General features: G+C 35.7%; 1 protein-coding gene across 3 annotated transcripts in view; it reads right to left on the bottom strand.

The window, feature by feature from the left end:
- Window positions 1-22,127, bottom strand: part of LOC115224253 (protein unc-119 homolog B) — a 60,327-nt gene that overhangs the window by 7,891 nt on the left and 30,309 nt on the right. For 2 of the 3 annotated variants that reach the window (XM_029795058.2, XM_036513305.1), the window contains exons 3-4: window positions 17,210-17,323; window positions 9,249-9,369 (exon numbers count right to left, since the gene is read on the bottom strand). In XM_029795058.2, coding sequence (XP_029650918.1) covers window positions 9,249-9,369; window positions 17,210-17,323 — 235 coding nt within the window. The remainder of the gene's footprint in view (window positions 1-9,248; window positions 9,370-17,209; window positions 17,324-22,127) is intronic. The other variant, XM_029795059.2, reaches the window with a different exon arrangement.

The following is a 22,127-nucleotide window of genomic DNA, read 5'->3' as shown; positions in this document are numbered from 1 at the left end:
TCGGATGGTGTTTGTTACGTGCCCACAGCACGGAGGCCAGTCGATGCGGTACTGGCTACGGCCACTTTCGGATGGTTTTCTTGTGTGCCACCGGCACTGGTATCACAAAGATACAAATTCCATTGATGTTCATCTATTTTGATTTGTTTTGATTTGATTTTGATTTTCACTTGCCTCAACAGGCCTTCACAAGTATCACAAGGAGGAAGGTATGCACAGGTGGACTGACTACGTCCCAGGTAGGGGCCATGGGTTATGGCCTGACTAGTCTTGCCGGGTCTTCGGATGGTGTTTTTATGTGCCACCGACACAGGTGTTAGATGAGGCTGGCGAACGGCCACGATCGGATGGTGTTTGTTATGTGCCCACAGCACGATGGCCAGTGATGCGGTACTGACTACGGTCACGTTCGGATGGATTCTTGTGTGCCACCGGCACTGGTACCACAAAGATACAAATTCCATTGATGTTCATCTATTTTGATTTGTTATATATATTATATATATATATATATATTATATTATATATATATATATTATATATATATATATATATATATTATATATATATTATATATATATATATTATATATATATATATATTATATAGGTTGTAAAACTTCTTTTGCATTCATAGGCTACCGTTCACCTTTTCTAGATTCAAATAGAACTTAGCACTTCCACTATTATTAATTTTTTAACTCCCTTCTTTAACTAACTATACCTGTGGTCTTCCATAATTCTAAAGTATACAACTTATAAATTTATAATTTTATAATTTTTATAGCTACATTTGTATAATAATAATAGATGTGTCTAGTATTATTTGTTTCTTGTTTTTTGTATGTGGGTTTTTGTTTGTTTTTTAAGGGAAATGCAATATGACATGAAATAACATATTCATTTTGGTATTTGCCTTGTAATATGTGATTTTTGAAGTTTTCTAATGTTGCATAGTATATTGCATAGTATATATGTATATCTTGGTTAGATACCTAGCTCTAGATAATGTAATGATATTGTATAATATGTAATATATGAGAGCCTTTTATGAGTTTGGTGTGTTTAGGTTGAGAATATAGGTTTTTTGTATGTGTTTATTTGGAAGGTTTTTATTGTATATTTGGTCTTTCTTTGTACTCACCTTAATTTGTATCTTATGCTATTTACTAATAAACCTTTTTCATTTTTTTCATTTTTTCATTTACATACATTTGGCTTTATAAATATTACCAGCCTTATATATTTAGTTTATATCTATAGTCCTCTGGATCTGTACTTTAAATTATCCTTCCATACATATTTACTTTCAACAATATAACATATATATTCACTTTATTTATTTTTTATTTTATTGTAATGTTATCAATCTCTGCATTTAGTCTTCTAATTATTTATTTATTTGCCTATTTAAGTGTAGATGTTTACATACATATCAAGTCATCTAATTTGTTATCTATTTATTTTTTACTTATTTACTTATACTAGGGTAGTTTTATACATACATATCTATCATTTATTTTTATTTAAATTTTAATAATATATGAATACATATATACTGGTTTGTACTTATAATATGTGTATAACCGTATTTATTCCTTCGTGTTTATTCCTTCTTATTTATTTTATCACATTTTATCTTAAGTATTTATAATATAAATTTTTAAAAATTTCTGTGATGTTCTCATAAGCGTTTACATTAGTACTTCCCCTTCTATTTTTTAATGCCTAAACTGGTATATTATGGCATTAAATTTATTAAGTAAATAAGTGATTTATTTATAATATATAAATTAATATATATTTTATATTTTATAACAAACTTACGATAAATCTAACAACCGTATGTTTACTATGCAACAAACCGGTGTTATAAATTTTAAGTTACCCATGAAATAATTATCTGACTTAGTAACATACTGATATTTAAAAATATATTTATATCTAAATTAAATATTTTATGAAATGCATGGGTGGTTCTTTTTCGTTATTTGAGGCATAGTTATAATTTTGAAGGACTAAATGGTAGCATAGTTGCTTCCCTTTTTGTTTATCAATGTGCTAGTTGTTGCTTGTGATTATGTATGTGTATAAGTGTATGTATATACATATAACTATGTGTGTATGTGCGATTGATCTGTAGATGCGTGTGTGAATATTGGCGTTCCTTGACTAACCAACCGTATAATTTTCTTTTGTGATTTAAATTTCAAACCAATAGCCAATCGAATTAATCTAAATTTTCTTTACCTAGTGGTCAGCATTTCTAAACTCATAGTTATTTCGATCTTGAAAGGATGGACTTGGTGCAAACTTAACTGTATCTATTATTATTATTATTATATTATTATTAATATTAATAGTAATTTTTTATTAACTTTTATAGCTTTAGAATTTTATGAACTGAACCATGGTTTTAATTATTATTTTTCATCTCCCTATGTGTTAGTTTTTTTTTTTTTTTTTTTTTTTTTTTTTTAAAAACTATTAGCCAAATATGTATAATATCGGTACTTATTAATATTAATATATACACTGATATATATTTTGTTTTATTTTGTTCTGTTTACCTTCCTTTATTGTACCAATGAGTATTATATTATATAAGTGTAGCATTATGATGTATAAGTTTTTATATTTTACATTTTTATATTTTTATATTATATGTATATGGTATATAATATTTTTCACAATTATAACAAATTTAATTTAATTCTCTGAAGAGGCCGTGGGGCATCCTTGTTAATGCCTCATTTATACCTGCCTTTATGGCTTATAGGTTAAATGAGGTATGACTGCCCTCACTGCCGAAACAGCTGTCAGTTTTGATTAATTGCATATTATATTTGAAATTTTTTACTTATATCTCTTTATCTTTTTACAATTACTGTATATCTCATTTTGTATAATGCCTTTACTCATATGTAATGGTGTATTAAAGTATTGATTGGATATCATCGGATAGTTGATGTTTTATTGATTTAAGTATGTTTCTCCATTCTCTAATTTTGTAGTATATATTATATATATATTATATATATATATATGTGTGTGTGTGTGTGTATGTATGGCACCATCCAAATGTGGCTGATGCCAGTACCCCTTGACTGGCTCCCATGCCAGTGGCATGTAAAAAGCACTATCTGAACGTGCTGGTGGCACGTAAAAAGCACCCACTACACTCTCAGAGTGATTGGCATTAGGAAGGGCATCCAGCTGTAGAAACATTGCCAGATCAGATTGGAGCCTGGTGCAGCCTCTGGCTCTACAGGCCTTAGTCAAATCATCCAACCCAAGCCAGCATGGAAAACGGACATTAAGCGATGATGATGATGGTATCAGAGGAACTAGTGTGTAGTTTATTAATAGTTTATACTAGCAGTATAGCCCAGCTTTGCTTGGGATTAAATTAGGATTATTAAGCTCTTTATTTCAAAGCAAACTAAGTAACATCGACGTCAAATTTGAGTGAAATCCGTTGAAATTGGTGAAATTTTGCAGACAATTTGGGAAATCCCATAAGGAATCATTTATCGATTTTTCCACTCATCTTTTTTTTTTTTTTTTCGTTTTTGGAGAACCTAAAGCATTCAATGATGCCATGAGTCCTAAGTGATGCTGGTATCAAGTTTGAACAAAATATATCAAAATTGGTAGATGTTATGGTTGAAAATGGGATGTAACCAATTTTAGTGGGAAGTCCTATAAGGAATTGTTTATTGATTGTTTTAATCCTGATTAAATAGAAAACCCCATAAGGAAATAGTTTATTGATTTTTCACCCCCAAAAAAACTTAACCGAACATTGCTGATTCAAAAACATCTATATTCATGCTTTAAAGTTAGTTTTCATACCCAACCCAGTTCAGCAGAATCAGTGTCGTGATGGGAGCGCATGGGTTGGGAGTTTGATCGGCAGAGGTGATCAGGTTGCATATGCCAACCCTTTTGAAAACACCACTCCCATCATGTAACCCCACTTTGCCCATGGGTTGAGAACAATTCCAGCAAGGAAAATAGAATGCCCAAAAGGGCCCCCGATCCTCTGTGTGAGAAGCATTTATATTCAGATGACAACTAAGTATATATATATGGGCAACACACACACAAACATATACGTACATACACCTATTGCATACATGTTTTTACACGCCTTTGCCCCTGCCTCTGTCCCACCACCACCTCCTACCCAAGTAATACCATCAATTAAACCAAATTTGGCACCCAGACGTAAGTTTTGTAACAGGAAGAAACATTGTTTACAAAATAATAGCTGATCGTTTGCGAAGGAGCATGTCTACAGTCAACAAGTAGGTCTTTTGCTCTGGTAACCTCTGCTCTCTCCCATATTCACCAGCTATATATCGCTATGAGTAGAGCAACGGATTCAGCTAATTTGGAAATTAGTTGTGGAGAAACGGAGAATATCGTTTATATTGTGTGTGTGTATATATATATACGGGCAACACACACACATTGCATGCATGTGTTTTGTACATATACATGCTTGTGTGTGATGAAGCCATTCACACATACATAACAACCCCTGTCTGTCAATCACTCAGTAAAAAGACGAAATTTAAAAAATCTGTTAACTCTCTCTCTCCCTCTCTTTACACCGTTGCCAGAAGGGGACTTAACTCATCATTGGTTTGTAAATAATGGTGAATTTCTCCGCCGTGAAAATCGTTAGAAGTTATGGCCCAAATTATTTACTGGTATTCGTGGGTGCCTCGGGGGAAAATAATTTGATGAAAATACAGCTAAGGTCGTGACGAATGTCCTAAAATTTGAGCGACATGCGTGCTAATTTGTGGATTTGCATAAACTGCATTCACGTACACACATCCTGCCTTATATATATATATACAGATTATGATTGGAAACAACTGTACTGAGACCAGTATTATTAGTGCTAATCTAAGACAGACTGAATAAGGTGTAAGTGGTAGCAATTCATATAACACTTTCTCAGATTTCCAAGTTCACCTCCAAGTGGATTTTTACCACAGATATATCAAACAGGCATAAGTAGTATACAAGGATCCATTCATTCAACTGTAGCCTCAATATTTATTAACTCTAATGTTAGCTAAGTTAACAAGTTCAATGAAAATTATATATCTTGTCACAGCACTAAAACAGACAGCCACTTCTAAGCATAGAATCCATAACCAATACTTCCAACTCACTTGTTTCTCCTCCTCCTCCTCCTCTTCTCATCCACATTGTTCCCCCACTTCCATGTTTTGTACCGACTAAAACATCCAATCCTGCTCTCAAGAATGTTGGCTCTCCAGCAAACCCCAGCTGCAAATGTGTTTTTGGCAGCCATTAATGTTCAAAAGGAAACATTAACTGTATTTATGGCAGTTTACAAACGTTATGAGCAAAGCCCTTTCCTCCAGTGAAAATAGGAAAAAAAAAGACTTTTGAGTTAGAAAAAACAGTTCCCTCAGTGACACATGCAAGTCAAAATTAGCACAAACTATCACACACACACACTAATTAAACTTAAAGTAGGTAAAACAATGACAAAAATAAAGCATAACGAACCATATTTATGACTAATACCAAACTAGTTACAATACAGATAGTCTATGACTAAGGCAACAACAATAATACATATTATTAAAACTGTTGTTGATAAGCATCACATTAGCTCAGGTTAGAGTAGACCTATAATCAAAGTATTTCAACCATGGCTACTTCATCTTTTTCCTATGCACAAAGAAACCAGAGCCATGTAATCAATTTTTAAGATGATAGGATGTCATTTGAGGAAGATTTGGCTGCTATTTTTAGCACTTCGAGTTACTACCTATAGGACCCCATGTTGGCTTGACATTAGCAGGTAGTTAGCTAATAGCAACAAACTGTTTTATTAATGCAGTACTTAGCAACAGTGAGAATGGCATGATGATGCATTTATATTATGTAGACACAACTGATGAATAACCAAAATCAATAGTGAGTGTCTGTAGTGAAACAACTTGTTTTGAATGATGTAGAACAGTGAGGCAAGACAGAGAGATTTGGTGTATTCACACAACAGACTACAATTACTGAAGGATACACATGTACTAAGCATTCAGTATAGAATTGAAATGGAGTAAGGAATAGAAATAAAATACGTTAATAAAAGATGCATACAGGCAATATTCAGTTGAACAAATTTAACAAGAGTACTTGGAAAATTGCTGCCATTACCAGTGACACCACCACCATCACAATCACCTAGAGCTTTTATGTTAGCTATAGCCTGAACTGCTACACGAAACCTATCAGAAATTAGCAACTAAGGCAATTTAGTTTATTCCAGTGAACATGTTTCCTAAGTTTAAATGTCATATGCTAAAGTTGAAGGAAGGCTCCATATAACAGATATTTGTAGATGTGTTAAATGAAACAATGGTGGATATTAGGATAGTATTACAGTTTGGTAAAGTTGTGAACTGTTTTAAAATACTGGGTCATACCATAAATGATATTTTTCTTTTTTTTATACTTTTATTTCTCAAAATTAAGATAAAGTTATTTTTTAATCTGAAATATACTCTCCTTCATTTTCCACAATGTTCTTCAATCTATCTGGTAGATAGACTGAAGAACTTGCAAGCCCACCTCCCACCTCCAAAATTCACTTGTCCATGATCAAAAATACTCCTCCAGTACTGTTCTCACCTCGTCTACAGAATTCGTATTTTTTCCGTCCAAATGATTTTGAAGATTGCAGAATAAATGATAATCAAATGGGGCAATGTCCAAGGAATATGGAGCTTCATTTCCCATTCAAACTGCTCCAGCTTTTGGAATGTCATCCTTGCTGTATGTGGCTGAGCATTATCCTGATGGAACAACACCTTTCATCTTGAAACAAAAGATGGTCATTTTCCTTCTAGTACTGACTTAAGCTGTTCAAGCTGCTCATAGTAGATCTCCTTTGTTATCATTTAGTTTGGGTTTAAAGGTTCAAAGTGAACTAAACCTTTCATATCCCACCAAACACATAACAACACTTCACATGGGTGAAGACCTTCTTTAGCCTGGGCTGCCAGTGTTTCCTTACCCACTGTCTTCGGTGCTTGACATTTTTATAGAGAACTTATTTCTCATCACCAGTCACTATTCAGCCCCCAAAAAGGTTCATTCGTGAGACATGACAGCAAAGAAGTGCACACATTCACTCTCAGCATGTGATTACACTCAGAAAGTTTGTGAGGAACCCACTGGCCCAATTTGCTGACTTTTCAGATGGCATGCAGGTGTCGATGAATGGTTGAATGATCAAATCCAAGCTTCTTTGCTAGTTCATCAACAATTATGATGGGATTTTATTCCACTAGGGTTTGCAGAATGTCCTCGTCGAGCTCTACAGATCTTCCATATGTGGCTCGTCTTCTAGGTTGTAGTTTCGGGCTCAAAATTTCTGGAGTCATTGTTGACACTGGCTTATGCTTATTCTCTCATCCCTATATACTGCATTAATATTCCTCACACTTTCTGTTGCATTGTTGCCTTTATTGAAGTCATAAAGCAAAATATGCCAAATATGCTTATTTGTCAATTCCATTATCACTTTGAGAAAATAACTTAATATCCAAGTGCATTCTTCAAAACTTGCTCTAAGAATAAACACAAGGTAAAATTACTTCCTGCTTTTATAGCAAGTTGATGCAGGTAGTTTATCCTGTCCCCCTCCAACTTTTAGTTCATGTAATTGAAAAATCTGCACTATTTATGGGATGACCCAATAAAATGTAGAAGAGTTAAAAAGGCAGTAAAGAGGTCCTAGGCTAAGAAGATGCAACAGACCAATATTGAAATTGAAAGCACAATTTAGAAAACAAAGGTAGCTGGATGACCAGGGTTAATTGGCGAGAGGCTGAAAACATCTAGCAAACAGGTCATATGACAGTCACTCAGATAGTAGAGGAAGTTGCCTGCTTAATGACTGGTCTAGCAGTTTTATTTTCAACTTCTACAATAGCAGAGGCAATGTACTGGAGTGAGACAACTACAGAGGTTTCAAATGGATGGATGGACGGTTTTTGTCATCTTGTGACCTAATTAGGAGAGGAGGTGTGTGTTCTGAGCATAGTAACAAGAGCAAGAATGGCACAGAAGTTCAGGAATCTGTTGCTTTTACTTGTAACAAAGTGTTTCTTATTCAGATTGATGAAAAGATTGCATGATAATTATGATAATTATGTAGAAAATAAATGATTATCCTTTATTAGGCACGTAATATTAATATGCACAGATGATTGAGCAGAAATGAGTTAAGAAAAAAAGCTGAATGTAAGAATCAAACATTGTGTACAAGAGAAAAAGTATGCTTGTACAGGCACGCAATACTACTCTACTTCTTCTACCATCACACCCCTATTACTCTACCTTTTATATTTTTTCCACCATGACATTTGTCTTATGAGGGATAGTTTTGAATCTTTGAACTGTATCTAGTACCTCCTACCATCACTAACTGTCCTTCACGTAACCCTTCATTGAAACCTACCAATCTCACTATCATTCATCTTTATTGCTTCCCCATCACTCGTACTTTTTCTAAGCACTTTACCAATAACATCTAGCTATCACATTTATCCCTCTTCCATTTATCTAGTCCTCGTTACCCAATTACTGTTTCCCATCATCATATTCATACTCTCTACTCTTTCACCCTCTTGCTTCTTACTCTCTTTTATTCATATGCTTCATCACACATTCCTTAACAAAAAAAAGAACAACATACTCTTTAGTGATGTTGCTTTAATAAAATGCACTGATTACACATTGTACAGTGGTTAATGAACCAATGAAGATAATGTAGAACAGAGAGAATTCTTCAGTTTTAAACTGAAGACATGACAACCTCTCTATTGCTGGTACACTCTGTACCTTTGTAAGTGATGCTGTTAGGAAAGACATCAAGTATAGAAACCATTCAAAAATAGAATACATGAGTGAGACACAGTCCCCTAATTCCTCTAGGAGGACAATAACTCTGAATAATAACAACTCAGATTGTGACAATCCATCCAACCAAACTAGCAGGGAAACTGCACATAAAATGATGATGATGATATTTAATCATTTACAGACATTAACTTCTAACAAATATCTTTATATACAATTTGATGAACTGTGGTATTATCAAGAGTTTTCCTGCACGCATTTATGTCACATGCACATTTATAGAAGTGCTGTCAGTTTTAACATTATTCTTCCAAAAGCAATTTTACTTACGTTGCTCCAACGGTTTTCAGTCTTAAAAACTGTGGTGTGAAGTGGTATCGTACAAACCTTCCAGCATTAGGGTCAACTTCTTCTCGATCTGGTGTCTTTTGAATTACATCTTCATCATCTTCTGGAAAAAGAAAAAAAAGTTGAAAACACAGAATACTGAAACAAAGGCAACCACTTCAGCACTAACAGAAAATGCTGCTTCTAAAGGGAACTATTTAAGTTCATTCAAGAAATTCCAGAAAATTTGGAACTTGCTTCTACATTAAGTTCACCTGAACCAATAATCCTGACACAAAGCACTGGATCACATAAATAAAAGTTGACTGATAACACTGATATTGAAATAAATATTGTTTATGCATTTGCAACGATCACACTTGGATGGTGCTCTTAGCACTCCACTAAGAGCACCATCCGAGCGTGATCATTGCCAGAGCAGCTGACTGGCTTCTGTGCCGGTGGCACATAAAAAGCACCATTCGAGTGTGATTGTTACCAGCATTGCCTTACTGGCACTTCTGCCAGTGGCACGTGAAAAAACATTCGAGCAAGGTCGTTGCCAGTGCTGCTGGACTGGCTCCTGTGCAGGTGGCATATAAAAAACACCATTTGAGCGTGACTGTTGCCAGTACCACCTGACTGGCCGTCGTACCAGTGGCACGTAAAAGCACCCACTACACTCTCGGAGTGGTTGGCGTTAGGAAGGGCTTCCAGCTGCAGAACTAGAAGAATTACACTTACTCTATTATCTACAACTCTATGTTCCTTAACAGAATTTTTTTCATATTGGTCATCATCTTACAATGTAAATTAAATCACTCTGCAAAGGTAGCTCATAATAACCACAAATCTTTGCCTTTAGAAGAATCAGACCCTTAAAATTTTTAAACAAAAGTACCAATTATATTTGTAGAATTCACAAAGGCATTTCTTTGAGGATAGCAAACTGATGGATGAAAAACAAAAGAGTGACATATTGTAGTGCTGGCTTTGCAATCAAGAAAAAAAAAACCTAGCTGGAAGGCCAAATGAGTTGCTCCCCAATGTCAATTACTGAATCATTAAATTTCACTTGCATCTATTTTGCATACATCTCTCAGTAAACATCAACTCTTCACTGTTCTTTTCACACCAACTGAAGAAAATTATTATCCAATCTGGTGACTTTAAAAGTTAGGGTAAGTTGTGTCTGCAATATATGGTCTACCATATAACAAGTAGATAGTAGAGGTCTATGCAAGTAGTTGAAGCTGGGTGTGTTCCACTAAAAATTCCTGAATTTTTAGTGGAAAGAGTTATCTGGGCCAATTCTTGATCAAAATAGGGTCATTTTATTGACTTTGTCAGAGAAGATGAATGGGTTATTTCAGTGAAATTCAATAAGGGCCCATTGTGAAGATTCTCAGATTTTCTTTAAATTTACACCATATATTAGTATCCATGAGAGACGTAATTTCTGAAAATGTCAGCTCCATATCTGTTACCAATCAGATTTTATGGTCATTTAAAGTTTTAGGCAAATTCCAAAATTTTCAAAATATTGAATTTCTTTTATTTTTAGGAGCCCATCATTCCAAGTAGGTTTGATACTATACCTTGAAAAGTGCGTATACAACAGAGCGTAAGTGATTTGAGAGAGAAACAGGGTATACATAACATCAGCTGTAGTCTGCAAGAGAGAAGACTGTGCTGGTGTGACCATGTAATACATATGAATGAGGACAGTTGCATCAAGGAAGGCTGATCCCTAATTTTAGAGGGGACATGTAGAAAGGAGAGACTCGGGAAGATGTAGGATGAAGTGGTGAGAAAGGATCTACAAACATTGGAAATCACAGAGGGGATGACAGAGTTACCGAGAGCCCTGGCAGTTTGCCATGCTTGAAAAGACATGTGAAACCAAGTAAAAGCATGGTTGCTCTTGCATACAGGCTCATCCCTTGCAACCCTCTTCAGCTGAGTGTCCCTAATCTTGCAGGCTCATAAGTGCTGGTGCCACATAAAAAGCACCCAGTACACTCTGTAGAGTGGTTAGCATTTGGAAGGGCATCCTCCAGCCATAGAAACCATGTTAAAACAGACAGAGCCTGAACAACCCTTCAGCTGGTCAGCGCCTGTCAAACCATCCAACTGATGCCAGAATGGAAAATGGACATAATATGATGATATATACTGCGTCATCCAGAAAATTCTGAGCAATCTTTACACACTTCATATAACAGCCATAATGCTAGTACAACTGATAGGTTGGCATTACTTGCAGTATGTTAAGCTGCCAGTTATGTCAAACTAAAAATCAGAATCTCTCTTACTTTTATCAAACCCATATCAAGGTCAAAAGTGGACAATGAAAAGTTGCATCTGCAGCATGTGATGCTTTACTTCTTTGAAAATGCTGCAGAAATATGTAAAACCTTTTGTGAAGTGTATGGTGAATATGCTGTAGGATTTCAGCTTAGAAGATGCAAGCTATTCATGAAGACCTTCAGAGTTGGAAGATGATCTTTGAAGGTAAATATTGAAGCCAACACCAAAATCACAGAAGAGCTTGCAGAGATGCTAGAAGTTCCAAAATATTGTTCATAAACACTTAGTGAAACTTAAGTATATTTCCCACTATGATGTACAAATCCCTCATAACCTGTCAGAGAAAAGCTGCACAAACTGGTATTCTATGACAGACTCTTAAAGCATAGTGAAACTGACTCTTTTTGTGAAGTGACAGTTGAATGGAGATGAAATATGGATTGTCTATAATAACATAGTGCATTAAAGATCCTGGGGTTCACGTGAAAATCCACCAAAACAACAACTGCAGTGAAACATTCAAGCAAAAAATGTTATGTTTTGCATCTGGTGGGATTTCAAAGGCATTCAAGAAGACAGGGGATGAGTTGGTGAAGGCTGATTTCAGTAAGTTGAACCTCAAAAAGGAGAAGACAAAGGACCAAGATGATGAGTGGGATACTCAAGAATGCTCACCCAGTTATGCTAGCATGACGTGAACAAGGCTCTAAAAGTACAATGAGTATGCACACAAATGGGGCCCTGGCAAGTATGTAAATGCTGTTTCTTTTCCCATCCAGATAACTGGGTCACTCTTGAGTTGCTTCTTATTAACATCCATTTCTCATTTTTACCAATCATCCTCCACTCTTCTTCATAGTAATCTTTCTCCCCCACTAGAAACCTTTAAATCCACCTATCATCTTCCTGTTATTCTCTTATCTGCTGTATTATTCTGCTGCTGTAAGTAGTGAAAGCAGAATTTGTTGTAAAGAATACAGTATCACCATCTCCATACTGCCCCCACCTCCACTGTGCTGCACCCAGTTGGCATCCAATACTCAATTTTATCATTGTCCTTCCACTCATATCTACCACTCCAACCCTATGTTCACCATTTACTACATCCATCCGCTGTGTACATTTACAGCCTTATCCACTTTCCTCTTCTGCATACATATTCTCTTCTCTTCTTCTTTTTGGACATGTTATTTTGAGGTACATTTATCACATCAGCCTACCCCCAACCCCACCCTATTCACATATGGAAGAAGCAATGTAGCCATGAAACTCTTTGATAACAGTAAATATCTTTTTGCTTCTCTGATCATACTTGAACCTCAAAACGCCTAGCTTGAAGTGATTACTATGTCTCCTATCTTCTTTCACTCAACGATACTTTTAAGTTTTGCAAGTTACAAGGTGATCTCACTAGTGTCAGCACTATGAAAAACAGCATCCAGTACACTCTGTAAAGTAGTTAGAATTAGAATGGGCACCCAGCCATAAAAATCATGACAACTGAAATACCGGATTAAGATGTGGGTCTCCGGCTTGTTACATTCTATCAGTTTAGAAAGCAGATGCGATAATTATAATGATAAATTTACACATCTAAAATGGTAGTTGTTACAGAAATTACACATCTCCATATAGTCACACTAAAAGCCACCAAAAGTATACGGAAATTTAAAAAAAGAAATTTGGATATATTCATCGTAAATATAGAATGCTGAATATAAGAAAAAAATTACAGTTGGATAAATCAGTTCTATCTTTAAAGTGAATGACTGAGCGAAGGGAAGCAACTCTTTTCTAACATGTACAAATATACTGCAGTCATGATGACCCAAAAATTGTGTCTGGCTGCCCCTAAAAGTTAATAATAAAGCATCACACACTGGAGAAAAACACATTTTATACGTTAACATTTTCAGCCCTCGTTCAAGGTGAGTATGCTCGAGCACCATAACACAAGTTGTGGTAAGAATCATAAGTGTCTGAAGAGGAATGTTTTAGCTTTATTTTGATATGAAACTCGATGGTGGTAGGTCAGATAATCGTTATGAAAGTTTTATTGTTAATTTTCACTTAGAAAAGAACATAATTTCTTCAAGATTTTTGTACCATAAGAAATAAAAATGTCTTGCTAAATTATCATATCATTGCTGATTCTGGCCATAGTATGGCGAAAGAGCACAAAGTGAAAAAAGAGGGCAGTATATTGATAGTTTTTGTATAGTTAACACATATTGATATTTTTCAAACTGAGAGGTCATACGAATTCAAGCCTTCAGATAACAACTTTGATCCAAAATTTCAAGAAATGGGCAAATTAAGTGGAATGTAAACATATTTCTAGGGGTCTTTAGATTCCAAAATTAGCATGTAATTGTCACATTGATAATGTTGTTTATTCTCTATCACTTTGTACCAAGCGATGTATGAATTTTACCTCGTACATATTCTTGTTCAAGTGAATTCTATATTCATTAGAGAAATATTGATCTATTTTTGTCAATAAAAATTATATTGTGCAATGGATCTTATTTTGTAGGCCATTAAAATCCAATGTGAGGTTTTTCGAATTTTTTCCCCTCATTTTGAATAGTCGAATATTTTGTTGTAATGTTTGCATTTTCACAAGTACTGATTTTCACTTTTATATTTTGTAACAATTATCTAACCAACCATTGTGATTTATATGAAAATAAATCTAAAAAATCTTCTGCCTGCATACGCTCAAGTGCATTGAACTAGATGGAGAGCTGTTCAGCAGTAAACAGAAAAAAAAAAAGATTAACCTTGTAAATAGTTAGAAATACTATGACATCTTAGGTAAGACAAAGTTTACATCCAGAACTTTCAAATGATATAGAAATTTTCCAAGGAAAATAGATATTTTGTTATGAAAATGAGGTACTAAAAATGGGTTTTTGCAAAGTCAAACTTTGTGTGTCACCTCTTCTATAGAGCCCTCCAAGGATATTAATTGAATTTATTGTAAAGCTCCAAACTTAAGAAGATTCAGCTTTATACCCCATACCAGTGTATCAAAACTGATCTCCCTACAGATAACGGATTGCAATATAACCGTGTCTGAATATATATGAAATGCTCGCAATAACTGTAATTTCATTTAATTATTTGTAGGGCTAAGCTTCAGATCAGCATGCTCAAATCAGTTCTATTTTCTCCATTTTGATGGAAATTTTGCCCATTTTTTCCACTGCAGGGAAGCCTTTTATGGAACAAAATTTTCAAAAATTTACAGTTTAAAAGGCCAGTGTCTTTTAAAATGTATTTCTCCTCACCCATAGCATGGGTTGGGTCTTGACTATTGTTTTCCTTTTTTCTTATCTGTTACAGGTCAGCACAAATGCATATTTGGACTAGAAAAGCACTCGGAGAGCGCAGACCTCTGCCAAGCAGCTCATTTCCACCCATATACACGCATGCTGAATATCACCCAATTTCCCAAACCAATGCCGGCAAAAACATAACCTCCTTGGCAGGGTTAAAAAAACCCTTTAAAAACAGGAATAATCTGAAGCAGTTATAATAAATCAATGACAACAGCAAACTAGTTTGAGTGATACACACACACAACATCATGGTCAGAAAAGTAACAGTTGGTTACGGTGACTTGTGAATGCTGATACTGGTTCACGTAAACATGATCTAGCAGGCTTCCATAATCGGTGGTGGGTTTTTGGACAAGTTGGTCGAACCCAGACTGGTTCATAGTTGTCAAGGTCTCATGGTTAGGGGAATCAAGGAGATCCACATTGAAATACACCAAGTACGATGGTCAGACAATTCCTTGGTAAAGATAAAAGAGGTATCAGTCTACTTAGGAAACTAAACCTACCTACCTACCTTACATTCCTCTGTGGTCAGTATAGTATCAATCATTCCTCAAGAGTTCATAGAGAAACGAAAATAAAACTTTGGAAACAGCAACGCCACCATAGGTTACATGGAAACGAACATGTTTTCAAGGGAGATAATCAAAGAACGTAATATCGTAGTACTTCATATATAGTAAATATAACAAATGAAAAATCCTTCAAGAATCCATAAAAATTCCCGGATCACTACCAAAATTTCATCATCTGTTCCTTGTGTCATTACCAACTTTTCCTGCAAGTTTTATCAAATAACATTCACAAGTTTTTGAGTTATTTTGCTCACAGACAGACTGACGGACAAACCAACGCTAATGAAAACATGACCTCCTCCTTGGTGGCGGTAATAATCTTTTTCAATTTTTTTCTGCATCCTGTCGTAAATTTATAATCCTTTGGCATTCTTCTGGATTATAAGTAAATTCTTTAATTGAATTAGCAATGCCATTTGTCAAAAACGAACCTGAAGTGTTTTCAGACTGCAACAATAATTCCAACAACTGTTGATTTTGCTGCTGTTGTTGCTGTTTCTGTTGTAGTTGCAGCTGTTGTTGTTGTTGTTGTAGTTACCATTGCAACTGTAGCATGGAAGCTAATAGATCTTCCATGCTAAGAACGTCCACAGTGAGCTTCAAACATCTTGTTGCCACTCTTATACCTTTGGCTTTGGATATATACTACACCGTAAGTGTTATAACACTACAAAAACTAAATCAGTAACAAACTTATATCTTTTCTCCACGACTTCTATGACTGCCTTCACATACCACACTCTACCTCACACTGTCAGTACACATGTGCCTTTGTAAGGTTTAGGACAGTTCACTTGCTATCCCACAAAAGTGTCAGGATTTCACCACAACACCAATATTGGATATAAACTTTGCAATTCTTGGTACATTTTGCCAATTTTCTTGCAATACTATCTCTGCTGTGTTGGTTTCACCAGGATTTAAGAAACGGTAGTTGATGATTCCACTTGCTATGCAAATTCAACACAGGGGATTTTTTTAGTTGTTTCTCTTTGGTGCAGCCACCCAGTGCAATGTCATCTCATCATCATTTAACAACTGTTTTCCATACTGGCATGGGTTGAATGGTTTGACAGAAGCTGGCAGGCCAATAGACTGCACCAAACTTTGGCATGGTTTCTATTGCTGGATGCTGCATAAGCTGATGAAATTTGTTCTGCACTTCTTTGCACAACAAAAATAGTGTAGAGCAAACTTTATAACAATGATTTCGTTTCTGTCCAGCTTATGTAGTATTCATTTGTCAAGACTTTTGGCAATTTCCAATGTGATACAAATGTTTAATAGTTGTTGAATGATCAACATTTAGTTCTTCTACAACTTCTCTGCCTTAATAATGGGCCTTCAATTCACCCTTACTAGCTAAAGGTCACCTTTCACCCTCTTTCACCATCAAGACTTTAATCTATACAATGAAATTTTTGGAACCAGTAAATTTATAAACAGTCACTTGGTGAAATGCTTGGTTGTTACTGTGAGCAGTTCCATCACATTTTGTGTTCCGCCTAAAATGAACAGTGAAGGCAGAAATTATTAGCATAAATAAATACATTGAAACCTGTACTTCAAAATATGTACGAACGTTGTTAAATGAAAGTTTATTCCAAAATAGCAACGAAATATATATTAGGGAAAACCTCAGTTACTTATGTGTGTGCGATAATGTTACCGACAACTTTATGCTGATGCCTACAACACCAGAAAACAATAAATCAATTTATTTATAAACACTAACCTGTGTCTTCTTGTTTGAGAACTTCAAACAATGTTTCTCCTGTATCACAGTCCCTTAGCTTGAATCGAATGAAATCTATCCCATATATATTGGCTTCAGGAGGACAAAGGTAACCTGAAGGGAAAAGGAAAAGAAAAAAAATTGATCAACTTGCACAAAATTTGGGAAGCTTACAAAGTTGTAAGCAAGAAAGAAAACAGCAGAAAGTAGAAAAAATGTTACAAGGACTTCAACAATTTTATTAGCTTCTTATTGAATTGAATTTTATTTTTAAAAGTTTGTAATTCACAGAACAAATCACAAGAATCTGGTTCATTTTATAAATCTTCTTTAGATAACAAGTTATGGTAAAATACAAAGATTTCAGCTAATAATATGGAATGGTTCGAATTTATCTTTAGGATCAAGACTGAAAAATAACATCTTCTGAAGAACAACATAAATAACATTATAGAGTCATAAACATAACTTTGTTAAAAATCTTAAATTATTATTTAGCAATCCTCATCACTGAACATCTGCCTCCTTCTATGCTGGTATGGGACAGTTTCACAAGAGCCTGCCAGGCAGAAGCATGAACCAGGCTTCTGCGTCTATCTTGGCAGGGTTTTGATGGCTGGATGCCCTTCCTAACACCAACCACCCAGTAGAGTGGACTGAGTGCTTTTTACAAGGCACAAGCACAGGTGAGGTCAGTTTCGGCAAGGTTTTTACAGCTGGATGCTCTTCCAAATGCCAACTACTTTACAGTGCAAACTGGATACTTTTTAAGTGGCACCTGCACTGACAGGGTCACCAAGTAACTTGCAAGACAAAGAACCTTTTGAGAGGGGAAGGGGCATTGGAGGAGGTGATCTAGTGTCAGATGATGAAAGGTTAAAGTGAGACAGAAAGAGGTGTCTTGCTGCAGAGGAGGTACAAGGTTACCCAGCTGGGGGAGGGGGCGGGCATCAGGACTGAGGAAAGAAACGGGTGTGCTGCCATAAAGGAGATACATGGTCACCCAACCTGAGAGAAGAGCAAGAGAGAGTGTGAGACAGCAGGATAGATATGGTGGCAGAGTGCCAGGCACAATGACAAGGGATTGGAATCAGAATATAAATGGGATCGTTGAGTAAAAGAAGAGTGAGATAGATGGTGGCAAGTGCAATGGCATGCCCTTGAGGTTTGAAGGTCACAATATAAATGGCAGGGCATTGCTAAAGTAATGTCAGTAGAGAGTGGGGAAGGGGAATGTAGTGAGTGGCGAAAACCTGGGTATATAGAGATGGGGGGGGCTACCGAATAGCAATAATACAAAGAAACAGGGCTGTGAGGACTGGGTTGGGGAGTGATAGGTAAGCATAGTGCATGAAGGAGGAGATGTGAGGAAGAGATGTCGTTTGATTTGTTGGGGTTAGGGTGTGTGAAAAGTTATCCTGTTCCATGTGGGTGGAACACACAGGTCAGTGAGGTTAGTGGAAAGCAATGATACAGTGAAAGAGGGCCAAGAGAACAAAATTGAGGAGAGGGAGGTAAGTATAGTGCATGAAAGAGGAAATGTGAGAAAGAGATGTAGAGATGTAACTTGATTTGTTGGGGTAGGGTGTATTCATAAAAGTTGTTTTGTTATGTGTGGGTGAAATACACAACGCTTCTAGAACTCAATTTCGCTGACGTGGGTGGGTATTCTCAAGAATCTCAAATTACTAGACATCTCAGTCGATTGTCATTTCCTTTGTGGGGCCCAAAATTCTGAGATCGATCCTTACCACTTCATCCCATGTCTTCCTCAGTCTCCCTCTTTGTGGGTACCATCCACTTTCAGTGATTGGCACTTCTTTGGAATCCCATACAAAGACAAATAAAAACTGTTTATTGACCAACATCTCTTGAATGGTATTTGGTAGATAGCAACAGTAAATTATCATATCTCTCTTTTATACCCATGGGATACCCGGTACAGTTGTCTGAAATAAATGTATTCAAGGAATTTCCGCTGGAAGTAATAAATCCTTAACAAATGCAATTAGTTGGCTTCCAGTGATGCTTCCAATGAGATTAATGCTGATGCTACTTACTACTAATGGGGATGCTGCTACTGCAACTACTATTACCTACACAACTACTCGGAGTACTGGTGGTTGTGGTGGTGTTCATGGCTGTGATGGTCATCATTGTAATGGTAGGAACAAAAACAACAACCTAATCAAACAACCAGGACGAAACCAACAGTAACTGATGCAGTCTACAAGTACGATCTCCCAACACACAGCAACATTAAATTCTACACTGAATCGTCCACAGATTTTTTAAAAAAGGATTCAAGCTGCATAAAAATCATTTTCTTCCTTTTTTTACAAAAGACACTAATAAACATCATTTTCTGAATATACATGGTTTAAAAACAAAAAGTACAAACTATAAATTACAATGGGCGATACTATGTAAAGCAGATCCTTATAAAAGTGGGGGGAAATGAAGGTGTCGATACTGTTCAGATGAAGTAGTGGAAATCCCTATGGCTAGAGATGGCATGCTTAGTAAAAGAAAAGGGACAACCATTAACTGTTTACACAAAAAGTTCAAGAAATTCAAATTCTATGAGAAAATAAGGAGATACTAATGACTAACACATCCCATGTGTATATATCTGTATACATGTGTGTACATGTGCTTAAGTACATGTACAGTTATGTATGTATGTGTGAATCATCATCATCATCATCTAATGTCCATTGTCCATGTTGTCGCAGATTGGACGGTTTGATCAGGTTGACATGCAGGAAGGCTGCACTAGACTACAGTCTGATTTGGCATGGTTTTCTATGGCTGGATGCCCTTCCTAATGCCAACCACTCCGAGAGTGTAATGGGTGCTTTTATGTGCCACTTGCCAAACACCGGCACGAGTGCCATTTGCGTGACACCGGTATCTGCCACGACTGTGATTTTGTTCAGCTTGATGGACCTTCTTTATATATGTATATATATATAAAGTGAACTCAACATATGTGCCACTAATAAACAACCCAACTTTAGAATTTTTCCCTTCTATAAATTTAGGGACAATGCAACCTATAATCAGCGCATCAGCAAAGAATCATATTTTATCGCGAAATATAAACCTCTTTTGAATGCTTCCACCACAGATGACACTATTACAAGGATCTTAGAATAATACCCATGCAAATATTAAAAACTATAGATATATGAAGAACAGTTGTTACCCATGAATTTATTTAGAACAATTCCTACCATTACTGCAACAACCACAACAGTTCACTTGACCATTAAAGTAGATTCCATGGACAGCCTCTACTACTTGATCATACCACTCCCGTCTTTTACGTTTTCTTCCTCCCCTCCTTCACCTTCTCCTTCCTCGGTTGCTGCTGCTTAAACCATCGAACTTCTGAATTACATATTTCTCTGACCCCATAAACACTATTTTTTCAGATATGCTTTCACAAAGAAAAATGGAAATGTCCTACCTATTTGAAGACTATGGAAATATTTACAAAACATTTAATCTAATTGTTTTTCTTCTTAATTAATACCACCTTTATTTTACTCTTAGTTGAAAAAATCAAAAAGACTGAAACCAGTACTAACCGTTACAAAATGTATTTCATGATAAAATTATTTTAGCATTTTCTACTTTGTTTTATTATCCTTATACATATCAACTCATGTGTTACTTTTCAACCTTCTGTATATAAGGAGTGCCTGTGTGGTAAGAAGCTTGCTTACCAACCAAATGGTTCTGGGTTCATTCCTACTGCATGGTACTTTGGGCAAGTGTCTTCTACTATAGCATCGGGCCGACCAAAGCCTTGTGAGTGGATTTGGTAGATGGAAACTGAAAGAAACCTGTCATACATATGTATATATATATGTATGTGTGTATATGTTTGTGTGTCTGTGTTTGTTCCCCCACCATCGCTTCACAACCGATGGTGGTGTGTTTACGTCCCCATAACTTAGCAGTTCAGCAAAGAACTGATAGAATAAGTACTAGGCTTAGAAAGAATAAGTCCTGGGGTCGATTTGCTCGACTAAAGGCGGTGCTCCAGCATGGCCGCAGTCAAATTACTGAAACAAGTGAAAGAGTAAAAGAATTATATATATATATATATATATATATATATATATATATACAAAATTTTATACTATTTTATTTTAATATTTCTCGAGGCACTGGGCCACTTGGTGTTGAATAGATATGCTATTAAATTAGTATCTAATTCTCTCACCCTTATTAATTAATTATATATATATATATATATATATATATATATATATATGTGGATATGTATGGTAGGGCTTTTCGTTGTAATTCATTCTTTAGTTTGGGGTGTCTGAGTTTGTGGATGTTGAGGTGTAGGGCACACTGAAAACCTATATCAATTAGTGATGGTGGGTAATTCCTGCTGATGAGTGTATCCTTTAGCTCATGTAGCTGTGTGTCCCTGCTGCTTGTTGTATCAGATACTATAGTGCAAATCCTTTTTGCCAGGTTTGAAGGGATAGTTATTCTAGTGTGTCTGGGATGGCAGGAGTTGAATGGTAGATACTGCTTGATGTCTGTGGGTTTATAGTATATGTCTCTTTCTATTTTGCTGTTGGATTTCTTAAAAAGGATGTCAAGGAATGGAAGTTGTTGATGGCTATATTCCATTGTAAATTGAATGTTTATGTCAAGTCCATTCAGAAGTGCTTGAAATTCTTTAAGTCTCTCAATATTGCCAAGCCAAAGAATGAAGTAGTCATCTAGATATCTCTTCCAGTTATTTTCTATGTAAAGGGAGATTGGATTTCCATATTTTTCTGATACCTTACAATAAAGAGTGATTTCTAGGTACCCCATGACTAGGTTAGCAAAGGAGGGAGCCATTCTTGTACCCATCGCAGTCCTTAATATCAGTCAATACAAGTTG

The sequence above is a fragment of the Octopus sinensis genome, linkage group LG25 (genome assembly GCF_006345805.1).
Source record: "Octopus sinensis linkage group LG25, ASM634580v1, whole genome shotgun sequence".
Lineage (NCBI taxonomy): Eukaryota > Metazoa > Mollusca > Cephalopoda > Octopoda > Octopodidae > Octopus > Octopus sinensis.
This window is presented reverse-complemented; position numbering and strand designations above follow the sequence as displayed.